General features: G+C 37.2%; 1 protein-coding gene across 1 annotated transcript; it reads left to right on the plus strand.

The window, feature by feature from the left end:
• Positions 1–869: 869 nt before the first annotated feature.
• Positions 870–24,753, plus strand: LOC147174414 (nuclear receptor subfamily 5 group A member 2-like). Its single transcript, XM_086076118.1, has 7 exons — positions 870–1,031; positions 1,931–2,049; positions 2,475–2,616; positions 3,311–3,960; positions 15,527–15,646; positions 17,045–17,192; positions 22,326–24,753. The coding sequence occupies exons 1-7, from the start codon at positions 1,010–1,012 to the stop codon at positions 22,577–22,579; spliced, it is 1,455 nt and encodes a 484-aa protein (XP_085932244.1). The 5' UTR covers positions 870–1,009; the 3' UTR covers positions 22,580–24,753.
• The last annotated feature ends 728 nt before the right edge of the window (positions 24,754–25,481 follow it).

Here is a 25,481-nt window from a genome sequence, read left to right on the forward strand (position 1 = left end):
GTCCCAGCTAACATTAGATATCTGGACTTCTAAGTATAAAGGACTTTCATTATTCTGATTTATATTACGTTAATTTAATAGAGAGTATGATTTACACAGAAATATAGATCTTAAAGAGTAAATTTAAAAAAAATGGCAACCTCCTAAAATAACAGCCTGTCTTTGTTTTCCTGAAAACATAGAAAAACTGAATAAAATGCTGAAGATATTATGTTTATGAACAGTTTCATTTAAATGGGGAATTGCTTCAGTTGGCCAGTATCATGAAGAGATTATTTGTTTAAAAAAATAAAAATAAAATTGGAATAGGCCAGGATTTTTGGGAGGTGAAGATAACTACTAGCCTACTACTGCTACTACTAGCCTACTACTACTTACTTTTATTATTAGTATGTATACTGTAATGTACTGCTAGGATTTATTGTACTGTATGTATGTACAAAACATTATGTATTATGCATTATGTATTCTATACCTAGTCCTACTTACTTACAATCTCAACACTAGAACCTTAAAATCATAATACACACATGAGGGGTATAGGCCTATATCTAATGAAAATGTGTGCGTTTATCAATTGAGGTATTATCGAGCGCAATTATCGTTTTCATGAATGTCTCTCTCGTCTAATAAAAGTGATACATTGTTGTACAAATAATGTCAAAACATTATTTCCAGATTGAAAAAAAACCCTTTCATATTCTGAGTCATCTAAATCAGCAGCAATTCTCGCCTGTCCAGGCATTTTTCAGGAGGCAGCAAAGCGACGGTCACCTGACTCTCCGTCCACCAATAGCAGCAGAGCAGCATAAGTTTGCGATAAGGGAAAGACAGTAAAGGGCGAGGAGGGTGAGGGAGACACCCAAACCAATCCCGTTACAGACGATTATTTTTTCTTGGTCTCCTCCTGCTGTTGTCCTCAACTGCATATGCAAGGTTGCAGCAACGCCTCCGTCAACATTTTCATAATCAGACAATCATCAGTGACTGGCTGCAGCCTGCTCTTCAGATGCTGGGAGACAAGGCTCACGGTAAGGCTCTTTACTTTCCCCCGAATTCCCTCAGTTCTGATGTGCATCGGGCATAGAGGCGGCAATCACCAGTTCCAGCGCCAATTCCATCCAAAAGAAAATATATTTTATTGCCAACCTTGTTACAAAGGTTCTTTAACGGCTTCGATTGCGCCCGACAGGAGACAAAAGCGGATGTAGTTTGTAAAACTAAAATACTAAAATGCAGCAACAAGTGCGTATTAATGCAACTAGTGCTTTCCATCATCTGCCATCGCCTTTTTAAAAATCCCATCAAGTCGCTGGTAGAGGTTACATGCAATAATTAGCAAAAAAGAAAAAGAAAAGAAAAAAGTATTGATTTTAAATTTGTGTTACTGATTATATGAGGTCTAGATGTCATAAATCAGTGCACATTAAATGCATGTATTCCCTTTGGAAATATAATTTACAATATAAAACAGAGAGTCTTAAATCCATTTAAATAAAATGCATGTTTTTATTTTAATTTTTTATTTTAAAATGAAATAGATTTCATTGAAAGTTTTTTTTAATTTCATTTTAGTCGTTCATTCATTAACTATATGTACTACATGTCGTGTGGTCGGCTATTTAAGTAAACTATAGGTTGGTAAAGACCACCATAGCATCTCTACAAAAAAAGAAGAAGAGAGAACCTGTGTTTGTGTGTGTGCGTGTGCGTGTGTGTGTGTGTAACGAATATTGTTATTACTGAGATTATTTAATTTATTTTACCATTAATGGTTGTTGATTTTAAATTTGAAGAACGTCAAATCTGAGTCTACATGAACAGCCTACACAAACAATTAAAAGGTGCTGTCGCACATGCAGCCTTGAAATTGCGTTTTTAATGACCTTGGTATTTGTGCGCGTGCGTGTGCGTATATGTGCATGTACAGGTGTGACTTTGAAGGTTATGGAATACACATATGATGACGATCTGGAAGAGTTGTGTCCTGTGTGTGGAGACAAGGTGTCCGGGTATCACTACGGGCTGCTCACCTGTGAAAGTTGCAAGGTAAACATGCAGACACTCAAGTGCTGCAGAAAATATTGACACCATTTCATTCGTTAAAGGGGAAGCTGGCGGTAAATGCTTCGTTTTCATGTTTTTCCCCCTCAACGTTAATATGACCTAAACATGCAAACGTTATTGGTCTACAGGTTTTTGTGTGTGTGTGTGTTTTAAAAGCACGCTGTCATTCCGCTTGTTAGCGGAAACACTGTTTAATCAAATATAGCTTATATTTGTATAAATGTGCATTCTTATTATAGACTATAGCCTATTAGTTTAAATGTAATGCTAAATATTTCTGAATCGAAAAAGCCTAATCTGAATTTCAATATTTCAAAATTTAATATGGGGCTAAATGAAAAATATTGCCATTCAAATTTGATGTTGATGACTTGAAAACAAAATGAGTGTGTTCGCCGTTTTTTCAGGGTTTCTTCAAAAGGACAGTGCAGAACAACAAGAGATACACGTGTGCTGAAAATCAGGAGTGTAAGATTGACAAGACTCAGAGGAAGAGATGTCCTTTCTGCCGCTTTCAAAAATGTCTCAACGTCGGCATGCGACTAGAAGGTACGTTTGCGTTTTTTTCTTTTAAAGTCATAACAAAAACTAAACTGTTAAATTGTTTATTATATAATAGCACGAAAAGACAACAATTAATTTAGTTGGCCTATTATTTAAGGGAAAAAAACTTTATTGTAGTTTCAAAATAACAATAGAAAAGCTGTATTGCATTTTTATACATAATGTATTTATATTGATGATTATGTGGCGTTTATAGCACGTTTGTATTTGTTTGACTACGTTCCAAATTGAACTCTTAAATTCCGATTTAACTAACAACTTGATTCTCCAACACTTGATTTGTTGGCTGAAGCTCTGTTCTCACTTCCTATTCACATGAGATGGGATTAATCTCCAGACAGCCATGCAAGAAAGCACCTGCTTCTTCCACGCTAGAAAAAAGAGCACATTCTGGACTTACTGATAAAAAAGTGCAGAGACTCCCGTGTTTTAAATCAAAAGCTCTATTTAGGCTACAAGGAGGAGTGAAGACTGAGAATCTTCTCAGCCCTAAAAAGGGAAGCAAAAAAGTGTGTGTGTGCGCGCGCGCGACTGTGTTATTCATTCCATGTTTAAATCGAGGATTAATAGGGAACAACGGAAGTAGCAATTTGACGCGGAAAAGTCATTTTAAACTTTTGAATTGGATTTGAGATCGTAGGCTGCAATCATGTTTCATTTCTTGGCTCTTTTTTGACAGCGGTGCGTGCAGACCGCATGCGTGGGGGGAGGAATAAATTCGGGCCCATGTACAAGCGGGACAGGGCCTTGAAGCAGCAGAAGAAGGCTTTGATACGATCCAACGGCTTCAAATTGGAGAGTGCGCCCCCCCCGTCCGCCTCTCCTCTTCACGCCGACTACGGCTTCGGCGGCACTCTCAACAGTATGCCGGCCATCCCCAAAAGCCTCATGCCCTCCACCCCTGGCTCCATCACCCCCACAGACTACGAGGCGAACCTTTATGCCCCCCCATCCCTGGGTATGCAGTCCCACGTCCCCCTGAGCGGCCAGTACCAGTACACAGCCTTCCCCAGCAGGGTCATTAAAGCAGAGTGCCCCGACTACACCAGCTCGCCCGAGTCTCTCACGGGATACACATACCCAGAAATGTACCCCTCGGCCTCACCGCAACCGCCCAGCCTGCCGCCGCTGGTGCTGGAGATGCTGCGCTGCGATCCGGACGAGCTGGTGGTCCGGAACAAGATCGTCGCTCATCTGCAGCAGGAGCAGAGCAGCCGAGGCCGGCTGGAGAAGCCCAGCGCCTTCAGCCTCATGTGTCGCATGGCAGACCAGACTCTCTTCTCCATCGTGGAGTGGGCTCGCAGCTGCATCTTTTTCAAGGAGCTCAGGGTGAGTACATGGGCCTATACGCCCTATTTGCTCCTTGCTCTATATAGCTTATGCATGCGCTTGTGTAAAAGCCATCTGAACGAACAGATCCAATGAACTAATACATTTAAACAAATTCCCTTTACTTGTCGTGTATGTTTGAAACAAAAGACATCAGTAACCAATTCAACATTTAAATTGTATAGCTATACCCGTTCCGTGTCACTATAGGATATTTTCCGAAAAGCTTTGGATGTCGAAACCTTTTAAAAAGCCGAACTGAACTTTGAACGAGCGATTTTGCATCTACAGCGAGCCCATTTTATGTTGCCTAGCAACCAAGACAGCACACATGGGCAGCAAGTTGTGGAGAATTAAACACGAAGACAACAACAATAAGAATATCAATAATAATAATAATAATAATAACAATAACAATAACAATAATAATAATAATAATAATAATAATAATAATAATAATAATAATAATAATAATAATAATAATAATAATAATAATAGCCTATCCTCATAACCGCCAGTTACTTTTCCGCTTGTAATTATACATTAGGTAGGTAGAGAGAAAGAGAGAGAGAGAGAGAGAGAGAGAGAGAGAGAGAGAGAGAGAGAGAGAGAGAGAGAGAGAGAGAGAGAGAGAGAAAATTGGGATGGTATTTACTCTAGTAAAAATGATGAATTATTTTTGATGCAATGTAAATAAAAACAGTTGTTGCTTTTGACATTACTTTTTTGTTAGTTGACATACACGAGCTTTATAAGAGCTGGATTGTAATCCCCAATCACATAAATAAATAAATAAATAAATAAATAAATCGAATCATTTTGAAAACTACAAAATGTCCATTTCAATCTGAAAACGCATTCTAAAATTTGGGAGAATTCTCATCATTTGTCAAAATTGCTATGAAACCGCTAATTAAATAGTGTTCTATTGTAATAACAACAGAAATGCTGTATTGTAAATGCGTGTCGCTTCACAGAATGTATATAGTCCTTTAAAAGATCTCTCCTGAGTCAACACAAAATCAGACACAAAATTAATAATTTCTCAGCAAACAAGCGTATTCAATTACTGCATTGTATTCAACAATTCATGTTTCTAAATTATGGACAAAAGTATTACACAAAAAGAAAACATGCTCTTCTGGTTGCTCTTCCATGCTTCTGGGAAGATTTTTGCTGCATCTATGGGAATGTTTGCCTCTTCACCCATAACACTTGTGCGGTCAGATGTCACTGACGTTCGGGCGAGGGCTTCTCATTCATAACCTCCATTTTAGTAAATCCTGCAGGTGTTTGATGGCGCTCAGATTAGGGCACATGCAGTCAAGTTCTTATACACCATATACACCAAGCATGCCAAGCTGGTACCGAAAGTGTTGGAAGCACACTCCAACATGTCACTTGAAAGTTAACCATCACAATTCAAGGTGATGTTTGAGTGTAGTATGGTTAATAGTTAGCGTGTTACTCTCAGGAGACGTGGGTTTTCGAATTGCAGTTGGAGCATCTGTTTGGAGTTTGCATGTTCTCACGTGTTTGCTTTCTTGGGTTTTGTTCGAGTATACTGGATTCCTCCCACATTCAACAAATATGCATGTTAGGTTAATTGAAGACTCCAAATTGTTCAGATGTGCATGCCCTGATGAGCACAAGTGAAAGCGGATGAATGGAAGGATGAGGAGCTAAGAGGTTTACTACCCCTGATTGATTAGTTCCGTATTACAATTACAAGGGGTATACCAGACCTTTTGTCCATGTGCAATGCATATTTTAGGTGTACTATACATCTTTTGGGGGGGGGGGCAATCAGTCAATCACTGTTCGATGTCACAAGATGATGATTTTTTTTTTAAGGGATTGCACTCTTTTGGCTTGCTGGTTCACCAAGCTTTCGTCTTCATTTCCGAGCATATTAGCAGTTCTATTGTTCAAAGTTGATGATACTTTTCGGAATGTCTGTCCTGTGTGGGTAGCTGGGTCCTCTTCTTGCTCTGAGATACAGTATCAACGTGGTTTGCATATCTGTGTAAATGTTTAAAATGCACTCAAGCTTCTTCATTATCCAGTTTGTGCTGCTCAGTGTGTCATGTTGTTGCTTTGTTACTCTGCAGCTGTGACAACACGGTGGAAAACAATTCTCTTTTGGCTTCCGGGCCGCTGGTGAAAATTTTCTGGAGAGCTTTTTGCATCACATATTTTCTGCACTCCTGTTAACTGACTGTTTTATCTCTGGACCAGTGTTTCTCAAAGTTTTATTTTCAAATTTCACCCAATACCGCCTGAATAAATATGCCATTATCACCAAGTATCACCATTAACATAACAGAAGTGTACTAGGCCCAAGTGTTCGTTAATTTGAACATTAGCACCACACTAAAATATTCTGTAAGAGGGGGAATCCTTTTTTTTTAATGATTCATTACAATTTTTATGTATGCACAAGTTAAATAAAAAATATAATTAAATAAATATTTATATTACTTATATATATATATTTAAAGACAAAAAAACAGCTCTAAAAGAGTAAATGAAAATGTGCTGTTCTTATCAGTCAAACACAACTGAACTGAGCTTTAAAGTGGAAGTCAACCATAAATATTTCTTGACAATATTATGTTATGTGTGATCTCGCTAGTCTAAACATGACATTCAGATAAAAAAAATTTTGGAATATGAGTTATGAAGCAAAATCCAGTCATTTTTATCTATCTCAGGGTGCGGCCATTTTGCCACTTGTCGTCGACAGAAAATGACATCAATATTGCTCAGGTCTCAGGTAACAACCAATCACAGCGCAGGAAACAGGTGAGCTGTGATTGGTTCAATCAACAGCAAGTGGCAAAATGGCTGCCCCTTGAGATGGATTAAAACGGCTGAATTTTTCTGCTTAATTCATATTCCACTAACTCAATATTAACCAGAATACCATATTTAAAAGGAATAATCATCCACGTTTTGATCATTTTGTTGGTCTTGAGTAGAAGACGCCATGTCCTCAGGAGTGGTGTCTTCTCTGGCATCTCTCTCACCCGCAGAGTCAAACCTTGGCTCCTCTAAAATTTTGGACTCTGTAATTGGCTGGCAACCAGTTCAGGGTGTACCTCGCCTACTGCCCGAAGCCAACTGGGATAGGCTCCAGCACCCCCACGACCCTTGTGAGGAATGAGTGGTTAAGAAAATGGATGGATGGATCATATTTAGACTAGTGGGGCTACACAGAACAAATTATTGTCAAAACATGTTTTTAGGGTTGACTTGCCCTTTAAGGGATACTTGACTCATTTAGCTATTTACAGCAGTAAAATGTTAATATTTAATCATTAATAATTAATTTGATAACTTATTTTTCATGTACAATTAAAACCTTTAAAAACACATTTTGCCACTTGCTGTTGACTGAAAATGACATCGTAGGTGCTCAGAGCTCAGGTGACGACCAATCATGGCTCACCTGTTTTCTGAGTTTGGTCATGTGACGATAGCAAACTGAGCCATGATTGGTCGTTACCTGTTTCCTGAGCACAGGTAATGTCATCGTCAGTCAACAGCAAGTGGCAAAATGTGTTTTTAAAGGTATTAATTGTACATGAAAAATAATGAAGTTATCACATTAATTATAGATAAAATATTATTTTCTTACTGCTGAAAATGGCTAAAAACGGGTTAAGTATCATTTTAACAAATACATTGTACTGGATTAAAAAAAATAATAATATGCACACTTATATCACTAGTGTGAACATTCAATTAAGTGATTCTTTTGTGTACCATTAGAGGGAGCCCATGTACCACTGGTGGTATTCAAAATAAATCACCCTTTGAGAACCGCTGCTTTAGACTGCTTCGATAATTGCTTTGAATTATTAGAATGGTTCATGAGCAAACACAAGTTAGCAAAATAGTCTTACGCTAACTCACTAAAACCCTTTCAGATAATTCCTTTCATTTTACGTGTGTAGCTAAAAAAGAATAAACTAAAAGCAAAATAACTCAATAACACATCTGTTGTTGGGCGGGGGAGAACATTTGTTGAATTCGTTTTTTATTCTGATTAAGACTAAAATGGTCATGATGATTTGAAAATGGCAGTAATTTTTTTCTAGAACAAATTTGGAAGTTTTTTTCCTCCACATCTTACCCTCCAGATAAACGTCATTCCACTGATTTACTGTAGTAAGACTGTAGTAAGAAGATCTGATTATAATTAACATTTCTACAGTGTTTGCAGTTCCCAATAGGTCAGTACTATCAATATGTGCAAACAGAAAGCTAGCAAAGTAGGAATTAAGTGGATTAGTGCTGGCGTTTCTTTTAACCAAGGAACCATGGCCACACTGTTGTAAGTTTTAGTTCATTTTATGCAGTTTTTTGTTTTCAAAACTTGTAACTATTCTATCTCAGTGTTTTATTTACATACATACACATGTATTTCATATGTATTTTTCGAGAAAATGGGGGTCGTATAGCTCAGAAACTTGACATGATAGAGAAAAACTGAGATCAGTTTTGGATTTTGCAACCAAAAATGTGTTAAAAACAGCTGTCAGACATGATTCAACAAAAATTCTGCTCCCCAGTCTAATCTATTAGTGGGCGCATGGTAGACTATTGGTCTATTACTCAGATCCACAACAAGCGTACATGTGCAAGGGGCGGGGCCAGACAAAGTCCTGGCAAGTCTGGCACAGTTAGGGGCGGAGTGGTACCGTCACTTGCAGGTTGACGAGGGTTCGCTTCCCCGCCTGGGAGACCATGTTTGTATGTGTGCGTGTTTGTGTGAGTGTGTGCAAAAAAAAAGAAAGAAAGTCTGGCACAGTTAGGGGCACCACATTTTAGCCCCTGATTGCGTTTCTGGATGTTAGAGCCCCACTCCCTCAGTCAATGAGCAGAAATGCTGGCTACACACACAAAAAAAATGCTGCACTGCTGCCAGTGACTTCAGTTTAACAAAATAAACAGCACGGTTGAGTAGTTAGCATGTCTGTCTCAAAAATTGCCCATCGGTGTGAATGTGCATGTTAATGGTTGCTTATCGTATGTGTGTGTCTAGTCTAATCCAGGGTGTACACCACCTCTCGTTAAAAGTCAGCTGAGGTCGGCTCCAGCACATCCTTGCAATATGAATTGACAGTAATTGTAGTACACAAACCTGCAGGTGGGAAAAGATCACCAAAGTGATTATTAATGGGTAATGGAAGGATTGATGAATACATTTATTGTGCAGTATTACGCTAACATTTGTAGTGGTAGCTCATGCGACTGCGATGCATTCTAACTTTGATTTTGACATCTCTCATTGAGCACATTCTTTTATTTACACATAATAAAAACAGGCAATGACAACCTTTGAAAATGGAATGAGTGACAGTTGAGCATAATACAAACAGCTCATGTATCATCAACCATTCATGTATTCATTTTCTGAATATTTTTTTATTTCTTGCCTCATTAAATCCACACAGTAAATTCTGTAGAGTAAATTTGACTCTATTTAGAGTGGGACCAATTAGACTCAGTTTTAGAGTAATAGTTACACTTGGAAGGGAATGAAATCGAGAATTTAAAAAATATATATAAAAATAAAAAAAAGTCACACAAAGGTTGAGGAATGAACTCACAACTGTCAGCTTGGGAGACAGCCGATATACTCACTGCGCCACACAGCTCCTGCTGTGGGCTAGTATATTGTTCGTGTCAGCTGTAATCTTCCGAACTCCACGAGCAAAAACGGTTTTGACCAAAAACATAATTTTTGGCCTCTTTGGAGGTAAGCAAACCGTAGGAGTGGCATAACTCAGGTGGTAGTGTGGCAGTCTCCCAAGGTGGAGGTCGTGAGTTTGTTCCTTCAACACTTGAGTGACTTTTATTTGACATTAGTGGCATTAAAAAATATATATATTTGACTCGCTCTCAAGTGTAAATACGACTCTAAAACTGAGTCTATTTGGTCAAATTTACTCTAAATAGAGTCGAGTTTACTCTGAAAAATTTGCTGTGCAGTTTAAATGTAAAACCTAAATAAAAGCAATGCCCCTCCCATTAAAAACAATTCATCATGTGCACAGGTGCACATGCAATGTGTTTGTGATGTATTTCTTGTGAAATCCAAACTGTTATATGGCCATTCAGCAGCCAGTGTGCACAGTGTGAACCTAGCTGTGCAGAAAGAGCTGTTTCTCTGCACTAGATAATTACATTCCATGCAGACGATAACAGGGGAATGTCAGCCTTCCACTGTGCTGCACTCTACTCGGCTACATTGTTATTAAATTGCAAGCTATTGATTGCTGCAATTCCTTAAAGGTGGCCTTTGTCATGTCTTGGGTTTGACCTTCCATTCACCTGTTGAATGGCAGATGTTGCATATGACGTGTACACAATGAACGTTTTAATGGTTCGATCTGAAGGCAATGAACTGGAGAGAGCAAATCGGAAACTAACTTAGCCAAGACAATCTTCAAGAATTTGTCTCCAAAAACAAATTATATTGTAATCATTTCAACTATAAAAATGAAAGGAAATACCATTCATTATATTGACTTTGTCAAATCGTTATACACATCCTGTCACTCACCCACGCCTCTCAAAACATTTTATGAGTGGATTGCACCGTAATGGTGACCAGAAAACAAAAAGTATGTCAATGTGTAGTTACTCACTGAGAACTGAGTCAAATTTGCCTCAGAGGAATACAAAACACACACGCACACAAAACTATCCGCTCATGGTCATTATACAATACGATACAAATTACCTAAATATCCTTTCAAGGGCAGGTTCAGCTGACTAAATGCAACCATCAAATGGAAGGATTTTATTTTAGCTGCTAACTACTGCAAAGGAACTAGCTTGCAGCCAGAGGTGCTACTTGCTACCTGGAATTAAAAAGTGTACAATATTAAATGTGTACATTCTGGAAGTTTAAAAAATATATATATGTAATGCAAAGACACGTCTGCGGAGCTCAACTAAGTTTGAAAGCCAACATAAAGCAAATCTGATGGAAATTTATTTCTGTCGTTTAAAGGCAGTGCATAATTGTTCAAGGCGCTTTTTAATACGCTCCATTTTTGATTAGAGTGAGAGTATAATCTTATTTTGGGGTATCATACAGGGGGCTTAATAAGAAATGAAAACATTTCACTTTGTTTATATGTTTACCAGTTCCTAGTTAGTAGATAGGGGTTCACTGATTTATTGTGCATTTCACACAAAATATATATGCTATATATGCTATAGGCTTCACATACTGTAAATACAAGTACAGCATTTAAAGGCAGTTACAAACAGATTTAAAGATATTTAAAAGCAAAGTAAAGAATTTAAAATCAAATAATCTGATACTAAAGGATTCCAGCTTCAATTTTAATTTAGTAAATTCAAACACTTGCTGTGTCCTGTTTTTCATTGGATTGATTCCTTTCCTGATGAAGGAAAATCTAATATTTAACGTTTCTCTCACATGGCACATCATGTACAGTCATTATGCTTAAAGGCTTTTATGATGAAAACTTCACTAAATTAAATATACTGTACATGAAAAATAATTGTAATAATGAAAATGTATATTGAGGCCCCAAAATGTTTGCCCATTTAAAGTAAAAATAAATGTTAAACCTTATTAAAGCAACAATAAGGAACTTTCAATTTATATTGTTTAAGGTGGCGTCATATGGACAAAAGTGGTATTGTTATGCCTGAAGGAAGACCATGAGGACAAGCGCATTGCGTGGTTTTTGAGCTCACGCCAGCGAGTGGAAGCCTGGCCAATGATGATCCTTGACTTTCCTTTTATCCGGGTAGCTTCCCCTTTTCTTTTTTGTCTCCTCAGATAAAACTTTTCAGTTGTTTTGCAGCTTCTGCCAGGAAAGCAGTAATTGTGCGTCGACATTCCATCTTTGTAACAAATGGGGAAAGGGGGAAGTGACATATGCCATAAAGCTGTCAACACAATTGTATTTTTTTTGTGTGGCAGCTCCTCAAAGTTGCTTAGTGACAGTAAAAATGATACAGACCACCTCAAGCCATGGCAAAGGTACTATTCAACTAGTTGTAAGTCGTTTCATAAGAAGAGCTATGAAAATATTTTATTCAGATTGAAAAGTTCCTTAGTGCTACTTTAACCATCTTGTCATTTATCAATGGTTAGGTGAAATTGGTGAAGACATATTCTGTAATGAAATACCGGTACTTAAATGACTTCAACCCTGCCACTGGTTGGTGACCAGCCCAAGGCGAACCCTGCCTCTGGATCTGGAAGTCAGGCGAGATAGACTCCAGTCATCCGTGACCACACTCAGGACATGGAAATGAATTTATGGCTCAAGATGGTATGATGTGGGTGAATTTATCAGTGATGCAAAAAAAAAACTTTCTTTTGTGATTAGAGTAAACATGATGTCCTGGTGCTTGTGTGCACTCTATCTAGGTAATATTTGAATTGAATTTGATTTATTTGAATGATAATCCAAAACAGGTACAACACGATCATGCGTTTGTGTTCATAGACATTTTTGAACAATAACCATGGTTGTGAATAAGAGCCTCTGTGGTCTTTGTGCGTGATTAGTGGTCAGTGGCAGGACAGGTGTACCCCGCCTCTAGCATAGAGTCATGTGAGAAAGGCTTCTGCTAGAATTTGAATGGATGACAAAATTAATAGACATCCAGTCGTGTTAATCTTGTGTGATAAAACACCAAACGAGACGTGCACATATACCGGGGTAGTAGTAATTAGAGAGCTCCGGATCTTTTCATGTGATTGGAACTTAAAGCAGAGCCTGTCATTTTCATCTAATTGGTATCGCCTTTTCAAATTGGGGGAGAAAAAGTTAAATACAAATATTAAATGAGCTGGCTTCAACAGCCTGTGAGTCTTTGAAATGGGCGGTACATTTGTACCCAAAGCTTGTGTTCAAAATGGTCTTTTTAACTTTTGCTCTTGTGAAGGAGATTGAGGTGCAGTGTGACATATGGAAACATTTTTGTTTATAAGCCAGGGCAAGACAAAGCACTGTTCATACTAGTATAGTATTGTCGGAATTCATAGAGCATCAGGTTTGCAAATTTGAAACATTTAAACTAATTACCTTCAAATGCAAACCCAACAAGTTTGAATTTACAGTATTTTTTGGCAAACGTTTGCCCCACTCCCACTGGTTATGTTTGGTAAGGTATCAGATCTTACTTGACCTACAGTATTTGCAAAATCAAGAGACTTGACCTGGACTGTGGAGGGGGAAAAAAAACAATCGGCTCATCCCTAGTTGCAACAATGTGAATTTTAAAATTCTCATGAACATGTGCTCAAGTGTTATCTTAATAAAATAGCCACAGAATGAAACAGGTAATAATGTACACGAAAGGATTATTGTTCTGTACATGACCCAATAGTTTGGTCAGAGTCCCTGCCACATTTTTTCATTGTATTCATTTCAGACATCGTTGGCATCCATGACAGGAAATTCAATCAATACATTCAGCTTTGGTCTCAAAATATTGACATCATGTCTGCTTGCTGCTAATGAAAATCACCCCAGTGGTAGAAGGTGACACAACATGTATACAAACACACTTACTGTAACACCAACAGAAATGAATCTCTCAACTCAAGTACTTGTTCTATATTCTGCATATTTTCAGTGTTTTTTTTTTTTAGGCTGCTGCTGAGAGTCTAACTCCTCTAGAGGAAGTGCAGGAGGTCGCCGAGACCTCTTACTTCCTTAACCCCTTCCTTTATCACTTTAAATCCAGGCCCCCACTGCAACACTATTCCTGATGGGTGCGGGGCCCAGATTTGACCCTCTCCTCTGCCACTAATATATTGTTTGATTTAGACGGACAGTAATTCTGTCAGCTTCATGTCAGATGAATGTGCGCCTGAGCCTATTGAGAGCTGCGGCTGTGGAATTACTGACCGCCGTGTCCTTCACTTTACTGATAATTACACTCGCATACACACACATCGCCTACAGAGCTGGGGAAAGATTACCGGTAGTAGTTTATCAATACAACCCTGGACACACTAACACAACCACCAATGACTGTCGTCACCCTCTTAAAATACTGGCCTAAGTCATAGGGAAAAAATCTCCTCAGGGTGCCGACCATTGCACTTCAACAAAAATTGACGATAATCTTTAGTGAAAACCCCCCCCATTCAATTATATCCCTGAAATGAAATTATTCATTCTTATAATAGGGGTGTCAAAATTAGTGCGTTAATTTTGAATTAATTAAAATTTCCTTTAACGCCACTATTTATTTATTTTTTAACGCGCGATTAATGACCGCCTCGTACTTGGAAAGCCTGTACTGGGGGAATTCCAGTCACAACGCAGCAGACACGTCCACGTGAAAATTTTGCTGTGATACATTTTATAATAATGCATATATTTATGGAGAGTGGGGTCAAGTGGGTTCCAAATTAAAACTTACTTCACGTTAAAGATTACATAGCTCTTAATATGAAAATAAAAATGCACAGAGCTGTCACCAACATCTTAAAAATGAAAAATGACCTCAACACAAATCAATATCACACTTGTTTTTTTTACAGTAGAGTACATCATTTTAATTTTAACTTTGAGTTATTATGAAATTACTGTATCGATGACTAAAAGATGCAGCCAAATTTATATTAGTTTAACATATTTCTCCACTTGTATGTTAACAAGAGTAAGGCAAAAAAATATTGTACATTTTATTGTACATTTAGAACAAATATAAAATGTGCGATTAATCTTGAGTTAACTATTGAAGTCATGTGATTAATTACGATTAAATATTTAATCTCCTGTCACCCCTAACTCATAACATGTATTTGGTTAAGTTTTTCATGTTTTCTAAGAGAGAAAACTTAGGCCCTTATTTCAAGGGGGTAATGAGTGACATATCAGTGTGGTTTGGTACTGGGGTGACAGAGAATTTTCTTTAAGAAATAGGAGCAAATTTACGGGATGTGTGATACAACAAAAAGCTTGCAAAATTCTATATACTTATTTACCTAATTATATATATTATTATTATTGTACTGTAATACTGTAAGGCTATATCTTTCAATAATAATACAGTTCTTTCATGGGACAGTTAAAAACAATTTTTTTGCTTTTTAATAATGCACGATTTGTTGCATTTCTTCTTCTTATTATTATTATTATTATTGTTATTATTATTATTATTATATTTTAGAATAACGATGTATGTACTGTACTTGTAGTTGTAATGTTAATGCATTAGTTGAATGTGTTTCTGGTACTGTACTGTATTTGAGTGAAAAGTCAAATTAAGACTCACAACAAAAAAAAAGACACGTTAAACTGTAATTTAACAACAACAGCTATAAATAATAAAAAATTATGTTTCAAATTTTGATCATTTTACTATGAAAAAGAGTATTCAAAACAACAAATCAAGGGCACTCTGTAATCTTTTTCACAGCTGTGTATATGTGTTTTGAAAAAATATATACTCAACTGCAGGATACAAAGTATGCACTAATTTTTGCCTTTACTTTTTTTCTTGTCTTTGTCTCACTCTCTCTGTGTTTGTCTTGTGTTTCCTGGAGGTGGGGGATCAAATGAAGCTGCTGCACAACTGCTGGTCTGAACTTTTGGTCCTGGATCACATTTTTAGACAAGTGCAGCATGGAAAGGGAGACAGTATCCTGCTGGTGACTGGCCAGGAGGTAACAACTCCCCCACACAGCTTCCCACCAGCACATTATTTAAAAAAAAAAAAAAAAAAAACTTTACTCAGAGTTTTTGAACTTCTTCTCTACTTTCCTCTGTCAGATTGTTTTCTTTAAAAAACATACACGAACAGTGTATATCATGATTCCCAGCAGTCGCTGAAAACAAAGGAATACAGCATTCTTTGAGGATGAGTAGATCAGTGGGGCAGATTGACCCACCACACATTTTCAGACGCTGGGAAAACTTAAATTCTTTAGCTCGTGAATAACGGTGTAATATTGTGAAATATTAATTTGGTAGTGACAGGTGAATATACTCATAACATTGTGTATGTAACAGGCAAGCAACCATGCAAAGCAGTACGCCAGACAAGTTCCTGGTTTATCACATTGATTAATTCCACTGAATATGTTTTTAAAATGATGTCAATTTACAATAAATCAAAAAGAGTAGTCAGAATTAGTTTCAAGATTTTTTTGAATTCTAGAATTACAGCACTTTACTTTGCATGGGAGTCAAATAACGATAATGTGACATTTGATAGTCGGCTGGAAAAAAGCCAAAATCAACTGCTTGGAAGCAGCAGGCTCTTAAAAATCTGAGTACTGATTGGATACTTGCTCATACAGGCTAATCAGGTTAATCAGATCAAAAGCCAGTCTCTCAGTCCTTCTTAATGTTTCTATTTGCTCTTCAAATGTTTATTCTGATACTACTAAATATACAACAACTGGTAATTCCATCCTTTGAAAGACGTTTGATCCACTGCTTTGTGGCATGGCCACAAAGCACCGATTAGAAGTTCACAGCTGGATTTTCTTGGGGGAAAAAAATACATTTATTGTTAATTCATTAAAGTGATCATATAATAATAATAAACAAGGACAACAATGAGAACTGAGATTTGTAAAGTATGTTTTTTTCACAGACCCAAGGGCGTTTATAACATACAATAATACAAAAATAGTAGTCTCATTATACATACAGTATATAACACACCTCTATCCATCCATTTGCCATACTGCTTTTTTGGGGGGGTCTTAGGTAACCGATACCTCAGTTAACGGGCTGTGTACATGCCTGACTTGTCGACAGTCAATTGCATGGGACTTGTAAACAAACAACCATTCATACTCACATTGACATCCATGGATAATTTTGAGTCTTCACTCAACCTGACATGGATGTTTTTGGAACGTCTAGGCTGAGATTCAAACCCAGGACTTTTAAACTGTGAGACATGTGTTCTAACCACTAGTTTACTGTCCTGCCAACATTTATACTTATAATCATTTTTATTATTAAACTTAAAGATGACTTTCAGGATTACTGCTGATCTAACCAATCTTTTATATAATATTGTGAATTAATCAGTAGCTTTTGTTTTGCAGATCGAGCTGTCTTCTGTTCTGTCTCAAGGTGAGGCAACTCTCTCAAATTTGGTCCAAAGAGGACAGGACCTCGCTGTAAGGTTGAGGGTCCTGCAGGTGGACCGCAGGGAGATTGCCTGTCTGAAATTCCTTCTCCTATTCAACCCCAGTGAGTCAACATTTTTGTTGTTGTGGTAATAACAATGAGATAAAAAAATACTGTATACTTAAGTGATGGCAGAATAAATTATATTTTGAATGATATAATAGTAATACATTTAAACGGGACTGAATGGTACTTTCTACACTATATGGTGCATTCACCCATTATATGTGTTTTCAGAGTATTTTGTGCAGCCTATTAAAACTCAGAACATTAATCTTCATGTCATAATAATTCTGCTCTTGGATAGGCTTTATACTGTAACATTTATATTTTCTGAAATAGTGCCACATCTGCTGACAATGTGCAGTTTTCACGACTGGCCTTTTACCTCCAACAAATTCACTTAATTAAAAACCTCGTCTTGCGAAAAGCGATTGTTAACATAGACAACCTCCTCTATTGTGCACTAATGGCATTCTAAAAGAGAGTAATGGGTCTATCATTCGATGGAAAGGCTGACATTCATGTAGCGGCTTGCGCAGATGGAAAAAGCATAGATGTGGTTTGCCCGGATTCCCAGAAGTGTTTGCTGTTTAGCGCAGGCAAGATGATAACAAAGAGCGTTTGAATGGGGAGAGCACTTGTCGTAGGTAGAAAATATTTGCTCTTTACTGGCGTCTTCTTTGCACACACTCTCCCTCTCCTCATTCTTCGAGTCAGGTTTGTCAGGGGTAATTTAATTGCCCCTAAGCAGTTTGAAAGGATGATTCATAACATTGATTCAAAACATTTAATTACTGTGTGAATGGATTCGACAAGATGGGCTCAGCTGATGCTGAATGCCGGTCCACTGGAGGGCTTTGCCGTTCTCCCTACCAATGCGCACACACACATACAAACACAAATATTCTATCAATTGATGAGCATTTTTTTGCATCCATCTGTTACAAAAGAGTTGGAAAATTCGACAGTAGTATTGTGTCACTAGCAGGGGCGCACATACAAATTTTGCTTTGGTTCTCAAATGGCATTTTTATACTGAATGTATTAACTTAAGACTTGGGGCATGTATGTATATATATATATATATATATATATATATATATATATATATATATATATATATATATTTCAATATGGACACTAGACGTGTGAATGTTTATTGAATAGGGATTCAATATTAATATGCGGCGATACGTTATGTTGATGTGACTGATATTTTTTTTCAGCAGTCTTTAATTTTAATTTATATAACAAACTACGCAGGTGGTAATAAAATTTACTGATTTATAAAATAAGAATACATAAAAATTCATATTTAAAGTTAAGACCAGGGGGAGGGGGGATGGGGGTTGCTATGGGTGCTGGGGCACAGGCCCTTTTGGCACTGATGCCTAAAGTGCCCCTTTGTCTATTTATTTATTAATTTATTTGTTTTTGATGTTTTTATATATTATTATTATAATAATTATTATTTTTGTTTGAGAAAGTAATTTTGTTGCCTTTCAAAACAAAAATTCAGCAACATAATTTACATAAAACTAATTATTATTATTATGTTATCCTTGGATGCCATCATACTACGAGACGCGCCCTCATTTCAAGCCAGGTCGCTCGCCTCTATACCTGGCAGTAGTCAGTAAGTTGGTCGCTCCGTTTTTATTTACGTAGTCTCACTCACAGTAAACAAAAGCCAAGGTCATAGAATGCAGAAAACTCAAGCAAAACAAATGCTGTTATTTGATAGATCTTCTCACAGAGCATACTGCGTGCTAGTCTTGCTTCAATTGAAAACACAAGTTGTAATCAGCCTAGCAGCAACAACGATGAAGTCTGACATTTGGGCGCAGTTGGCTCTGAGGACGCGTGAAACATGTCCCCCTCAATTTCATAAAGACCACAATCCTTCCCATACACTTTTGCAACGGCAAAAATCTCCTCCGTTAAAACTAACGTTCCTCTTCCATTGGGAGGGCATTTGATGCGTTTAAGATACACAGAATATGTCGGAATTTGTAACCCCAGCTCAGAATTTTAATAAACCCTCTTCCTGAAAACTCCAACTCAGGAAGGCAGACGTAGAATTGTTTCTATCCGCTAATCATGTAAACACTATAGTTACATGTTTTGTTATACTTTACAGGGGCGGGCAAGCGCTAGGGGCACGTAGCTCTGGCGTTATTGTCACGAGCAGCATGGGTCTTACCACGCTGTAAAGAATGAGGCATCTGATCAATGTGAAAAATACAAGTAACAACTTTCAGTAGATGTTTGTAACTTTGTAACTTTTTTCTGTTAAAGTAGCACTAAGAAAGTTTCAAACATAATAAAATATTTTCATAAATCGACTTAAAACGAGTTAAATGGTACCTTTGCCATGGCCTGAGTGGGTCTGTATATTTTATGGCAGTGGTTCTCAACCCCTATCCAGACTGTTTTCCACATATCCTTTACCCAACACAGCTGGAGATCGTTATCAGAATTAATACAGAGCTTGCTGATTAGCTGATCATTTGAAGCACCTGTGTTGGTTGTTGGAGACATGGAAAACAGGCTGGATAGGGGTACTCGAGGACCGAGGTTGAGAACCACTGCTTTATGGCATACGTCACTTACCCCTTCCCTTCATTACAAAGACGGAAGTCAATTTGAATGTCGATGCACGATTACTGCTTTTCTGGCAGAAGCTACAAAACAACTGAAAAGTTTTGTCTGAGGAGACAAAAAAGAAAAAAAGAAAAAGGGAAGCTACCCGGATAAAAGGACAGTCAAAGTTCAACAAATGGCTCGGCTTTCAATTGCTGCCGTAAGCTAAAAAACGACACAATGCGCTTGTCCTCATGGGAAATGTGGTCTTCCTTCAGGCATAACATTTACGCTTTTATCCATATGGTGCCGCCATAACGTAAACTGAAAGTTCTTTTTTTGCACTACAGACCGGTTTCACGTGATGGCGTATTTTGAAGGACCATAAAAAGCAGAGATGGGTGCCCCATTTGCGTTCTCTCAAATGTTTGGCCACCGCCGCCACCCCTTGTGGCAAAGGCCCAATCACAATAAGCGAAGTGCGCATTGCGATTTGAAAATGATTTGATAATCAAGTTAAAAATAATGTTGGCTACCAAAGAAAGTAGCAAGCATTGTAATTTTGAATGCTAGAGATTACAGTGCTGAGAGTGTATGGCTGACTATACACCACATTGCTTAAAAGGTGTTAAGACTTAAGTGACAAGGTGCACTTTATGCCACGTTTAGCTGCCCTAATGGAGCTTATATGCAAAAAACATGACTCCCCAGCCATGTACGACACGACACGTACTAGTTTTAGGGAGGTTCTTCCTATAACATATCGTCAGAGGAGTGATCACGTTATGTTGTGTAAGTAAGAGTTTTAAAATACTTATGTACGTGAAATACTTATGTAGTATGTAAGTATTTCATACTTATGTTATAAGTATTTTAGTGCGCATCAACTTAATGCACATAGTTTCTCACTGTTTTACTCATGAAAAATTATTTTGTTTATAATTAAATAATTTCATTCTCCTTTCTTAATGTGATAATTTAGTGTCGTTCATAACACGTTACGTCCAACATACAAGTAATAATTTTGAGTAGTAGTATGCTAAGAAATTGTTAGTATGTTTTACCCAATTATGATTTGCAATTGATTGTAGAATGTAATTAGAAATGTTAGCTAAAGTCTATCCAACATATTTATCTATTTCTTTATTGAATTAATGTGATATTTAACCACACTGTATGATTTATATTTATCCAATTAAAGTGGCTGCAAATTGTTACCCTACATTTATTGGGTAAATTCTATAGTTGTTTTTTTTCCAGTGCCCCCAAGATCACATTCCTCCACCTCCCTGAAAAGGTCTTATTTAGGGGTGCTGGAGAGCACAGTCCATTTTCAAGAGTTCAAGTATATTAGAGTCTTATTCACAAGTTAGGGAGGAATGGAGCGAGAGCTTGACAGCCAGTGTCTGCAGTGGTGTGGACTCTCTTACGCTCTGCCGTGGTGAAGAAGGAGCTGAGCTAAGCCAAAAGGGGAAGCTCTCAATTTACTAGTTGATCTACGTTCCCACTCTTATCTATGTTATGATGAGCTGTGGTTCATGACCGATTGAACAACATCAAAAACAGTTTTAGTTGTAGACTTTCGATTAATTTGTGTATTTTCAGAGAAGCCCAGTGAACTGACTATTCCCTATGGTAAAACATGAAGAGCTCTCAGAAAAGAGTATGCAAGAGTATGTAAAGCAGTTCATTACACTGTATGGTCTCTTCCCATTTTTATGACAGACAGCCTTATAAATTTGTTCTCTGCCTAGAACCTCGAATCATATCAAAATGTGTAATCTTCACTGGTATCTTTTGATTTTATATTTTGCGGGGTTGCCTTAAAATCATCCAGGCCCCTTAGCATCCTGTTGCTCTTAGTTTCTTAAATTGCTTATCAGGTAGGGGTGTTAGAAAAAATCGATTCTGCAATATATCGCGATATTACAGCGCGCAATTCTTGAATCAATTCAATATGCGGCCGAATCGATTTTTAAACATCAATTTTTTATGGGAATATTCAACAAAACGTCTTACTTAGGGTTAGGATTTACACATTAAGCATGGAAGAATGTTTTATTAATGGAACATTAAGCCTTAATATTTTATTTCAGTGCTGTTCAGACATGAAACAAACTGCAACCTGAATTTTCAGATAAATAAATAAATACATTTTCATACAAATCTTACAGTGTACATGTACAAGTTTACTGATTAGTATTTTCTAAATTTGAGTTTTAAAAAAATCGCAATAATCAATTTATAGATTCGTATCGGGATTAATCAATATCAAATCGAATCGTGACCTATGAATTGTGATACGAATCGAATCACCAGGTACTAGGCAATTCACACCCCTATTATCAGGGCATGCCCAACTAGGGGATGTCAGAATATTTGATGCTTGGGACAGACAGAGCATTTAGGGGAGTGTTCCCTTCCCCTATTCATACCAAGAGGTGTCCATGGTGAACTACTAAATGTGTAGGATTTTTACTTTCACTGTATTTCAAAGACATTTATAAAAACATGCTGGATACTCATCTTTTCTGTTATGTCTATTATACATGGCACACTGCCACCAACACATTTATGTTCATTAACCTTACTGAATGCTCCTGTGTGCAGATGTGAAGCTGTTGGAGAACCAGGCGTTTGTGGAAGGTGTCCAGGAGCAGGTGAACGGAGCTCTGCTGGAGTACACCCTGACCACCTACCCTCAATTTCAGGAGAAGTTCAGCCAGCTGGTGGTGCGACTGCCGGAGCTACGCTCCCTCAGCACACAGGCTGAGGACTATTTGTGTTACATGCATCTGAGTGGAGAGGTGCCCTGCAACAACCTGCTGATTGAGATGCTCCATGCCAAGCGAGCATGTGTGTGAGGAATGCAGACGACATGCTTCACCAATGCTGTGTCTTGGTGAGACCATGTATGGGATCAAAAAGTCAGCAATGAAAGTGGACTACATGTGAGCTCATCTTTGTGAGCTTTTTTTTATAGCAAGAGAGGGTCTTGTGGGTTTGATAGAGTCTCATCTGTGTTCCAGATTGTTTGAGTTTTGTATATTTATGTGACCTCTTTCAATTGGATCATAACAATTTTGAATGACATCAAATTTAGGGGCAATGAATCATTTCCCCAACTCCAATGAATCAAACATTGCCAACACAAGGGCCCACCTGCTTACACCTCAGCAAAGACAACCACAGCCAAATACATGTAATGACAATGAAAACGTTGTCAAGTGTTAAACGCACTATTCCATTGAAGTTCAATTGTAATATGCGGCAAATGCTTAACTGTCGCATAGGATGGCACCATTAGCCTGGAACCCTTTTATGAATGATGGCCTGGTCAAAACTGTGCACTTTTTATGAGAGATTTTATAACCTTTTTAAGAAGTTGATTGTTGGCGTAGTCTCTCTCCCTTTTTTTTTTTTTTTATTATAAAGAAACAAATTCTGCGTTTTTTTAATTATGATGATCTTGATAATATTACATTCTCAATAGAATGTGCAGTTGCATTTGGTCACATTTTATAGTCAATATAGTTTGATTCAACTCGAATAGATATTAATATATTGATATCACAACATAGTTCTGTTTAGACCAAATGAAAGAAAAGTAGGATAAAGCCAGTATTAAAATTAAAAACAATGGTTGTGGCCATTTCGTTTTTCTTGCATACCAGTTGGCCAAACAGACAACATAGAGTGGGAAAGAAACAGGTTAAAAAATGTCAATATTTAATTTAGATTTCTGAACAAGTTTTGTGTAATGATCTACAGTGTGCCTAAAGAAAAATAAATATTTTTGAGAGTCCTATCTCCCTATCAATTCCTATGGATAGTGAATTGTGTCTCATTTAACATACCACGCGGTTGTGGTAGTAGCCTCGTTAGTCAGGATAGTGACACGAAAACACTACAAGTAAGCAATGTGTCATTATCTAACTTTATATTTTCTCTGTCAGCTATCAGCTTCAAGGCTGTTGTCTTCAATAAAAGAGGAAATTCAGAAATTCCTTATTCAATTAACAGTGGATGCATATGCTTTCATTTCGAATTCCAAAAGACTTAGTACTTTAGTGCAAAACATTTAGTGGGTTTTAATACAAAATGCTGACTTTGTCCATTTCTGTCGCCATATCTGTGATATATTAGTATTTACACACAATCAGAGTATCACGCAAATTGAACATGTTCACTTTTTCAAAGTAACGTCATAACAGTAGCACTCATGTTACTTGTTTGTTGGTTTTAGACAATTCCAATGTCCAGTTGCCTAAATATTTATTGGCTTATTATGTTTGTCTGTTGGAATATTTTTACATTTAACAGCTTTCGTACTGAGCAGTTTAAAGTCAGTCTATCAACAATTTGGATCACTTTGAAAATCAGAATAATGAGTAACGGAATGATGTCTATTCTTGGTAGTGATTGTCATCACTGTGGTATCTGTGGCACTTACTGTGGCTAAAAAGTGAGATAGACTCATTTAATAATAAAAGGTGACTTATGGGCACATTCAGAGACGGTCATTTAAACCACATGAACTCTTGCTAATTGTGAAAGAAAGACAGATGAAAAAGCATTTGTAACATCATAAAGCTCACTGTAGACATTTGAAATATTTATTTTCATGTCCGAAATTTCAAGATATTATCGACAATCATTAAGTCTGCCTTAATGTGAATGTCACCCACAGACACAAAGAAAAAAACAGCACACACCTTGATTTTCATATTGAGGCAGGCGGGTGTTCACATGGTGTACATGGTGTATATTTATGTTGTGAAGTAACAAAATTACGATTCATTTAACTCTAAAGAAGTTCTCAGCTTTTATTCAGGGCTATTTGCTACCGTTGTGAAACTGATTCTCTTGATGTTGCTTTTGTTTTTGTCCTTCAACTCTTCTTTTTTTCTTTCTTATGTAGGTTGACAGTCTGTCCCATGTTAAAGTGGTTTACGTCCAAAAGAGACAATGACTGACCAAAGCATTCTGTTTTGTTTCAATTTTATTGTAATAGTATCACATCAATAAAAGTCAATGAAATAAAGCTGCACTTGTGAGTTGGCTATTTTTGCCACTTTGAATAGTCCATCCATCCATTTTCAAACCACTTATCCTCACTGGGGTTTGCACAAGTGCTTTTGCCCGTCCATCTTATTTACAACTATTACAGCAGTCATGGTGTGGCTGTTTTTAGCCTTGTCTGATGATCTACAATATATAGCAGATCACCATCACTTCATCTAAAACAGTAATGCTCAGCAAAATAGAAAAAAAACAAAAAAAAACACTTGAACACATTTTGACAATTAAAGTCAAATTAATTTGACTCAAATATCTCACAACAAATACATTGTCAACATCAAAAGTAGGACAATGATGATGATAACAATTTGGACTGTGTGTGGACTTTAAACCATATCAGCTTACACAAACCCCTTACCTTTATAAACATATATTATACATCAGCGACTAAGATACAATAGCTGTTAGATCAGACAGGACCTCCTGTGTATACACAAATGTTAAGTAGTGTGTGTTGTAATCTTTTGGCCTCATGACAAGACCGATAGGATAGTGGCAATGAGTGAATGCTGTATTTAAAAAAGTAGCAATATCTAAGTCTGGAGCCAACAGAGACTTTAAAACATGAATAAAAGAGAGTGCTTGGGAAATACCGCCTAAAACTTGTGGGCAACATTTTTTGTTGTTGTGCTTGTAAGCTTTTAGGTTTTACATTGTCTTACAGTAATGTGCAAATGCCTTGCT

The sequence above is a fragment of the Leptonotus elevatus genome, chromosome 5 (assembly GCF_054856555.1).
Source record: "Leptonotus elevatus isolate MCC_2025b chromosome 5, RoL_Lele_1.0, whole genome shotgun sequence".
Classification (NCBI taxonomy): domain Eukaryota; kingdom Metazoa; phylum Chordata; class Actinopteri; order Syngnathiformes; family Syngnathidae; genus Leptonotus; species Leptonotus elevatus.

Bases quoted from the DNA above. Each gene is read 5' to 3' on its own strand.
- LOC147174414 (XM_086076118.1), top strand. From the start codon at position 1,010: ATGCTGGGAGACAAGGCTCACG. The intron at 1,032-1,930 runs GTAAGGCTCTTT...GTGCATGTACAG, and splicing joins GCTGGGAGACAAGGCTCACG to GTGTGACTTTGAAGGTTATG. The intron at 2,050-2,474 runs GTAAACATGCAG...CCGTTTTTTCAG, and splicing joins TCACCTGTGAAAGTTGCAAG to GGTTTCTTCAAAAGGACAGT.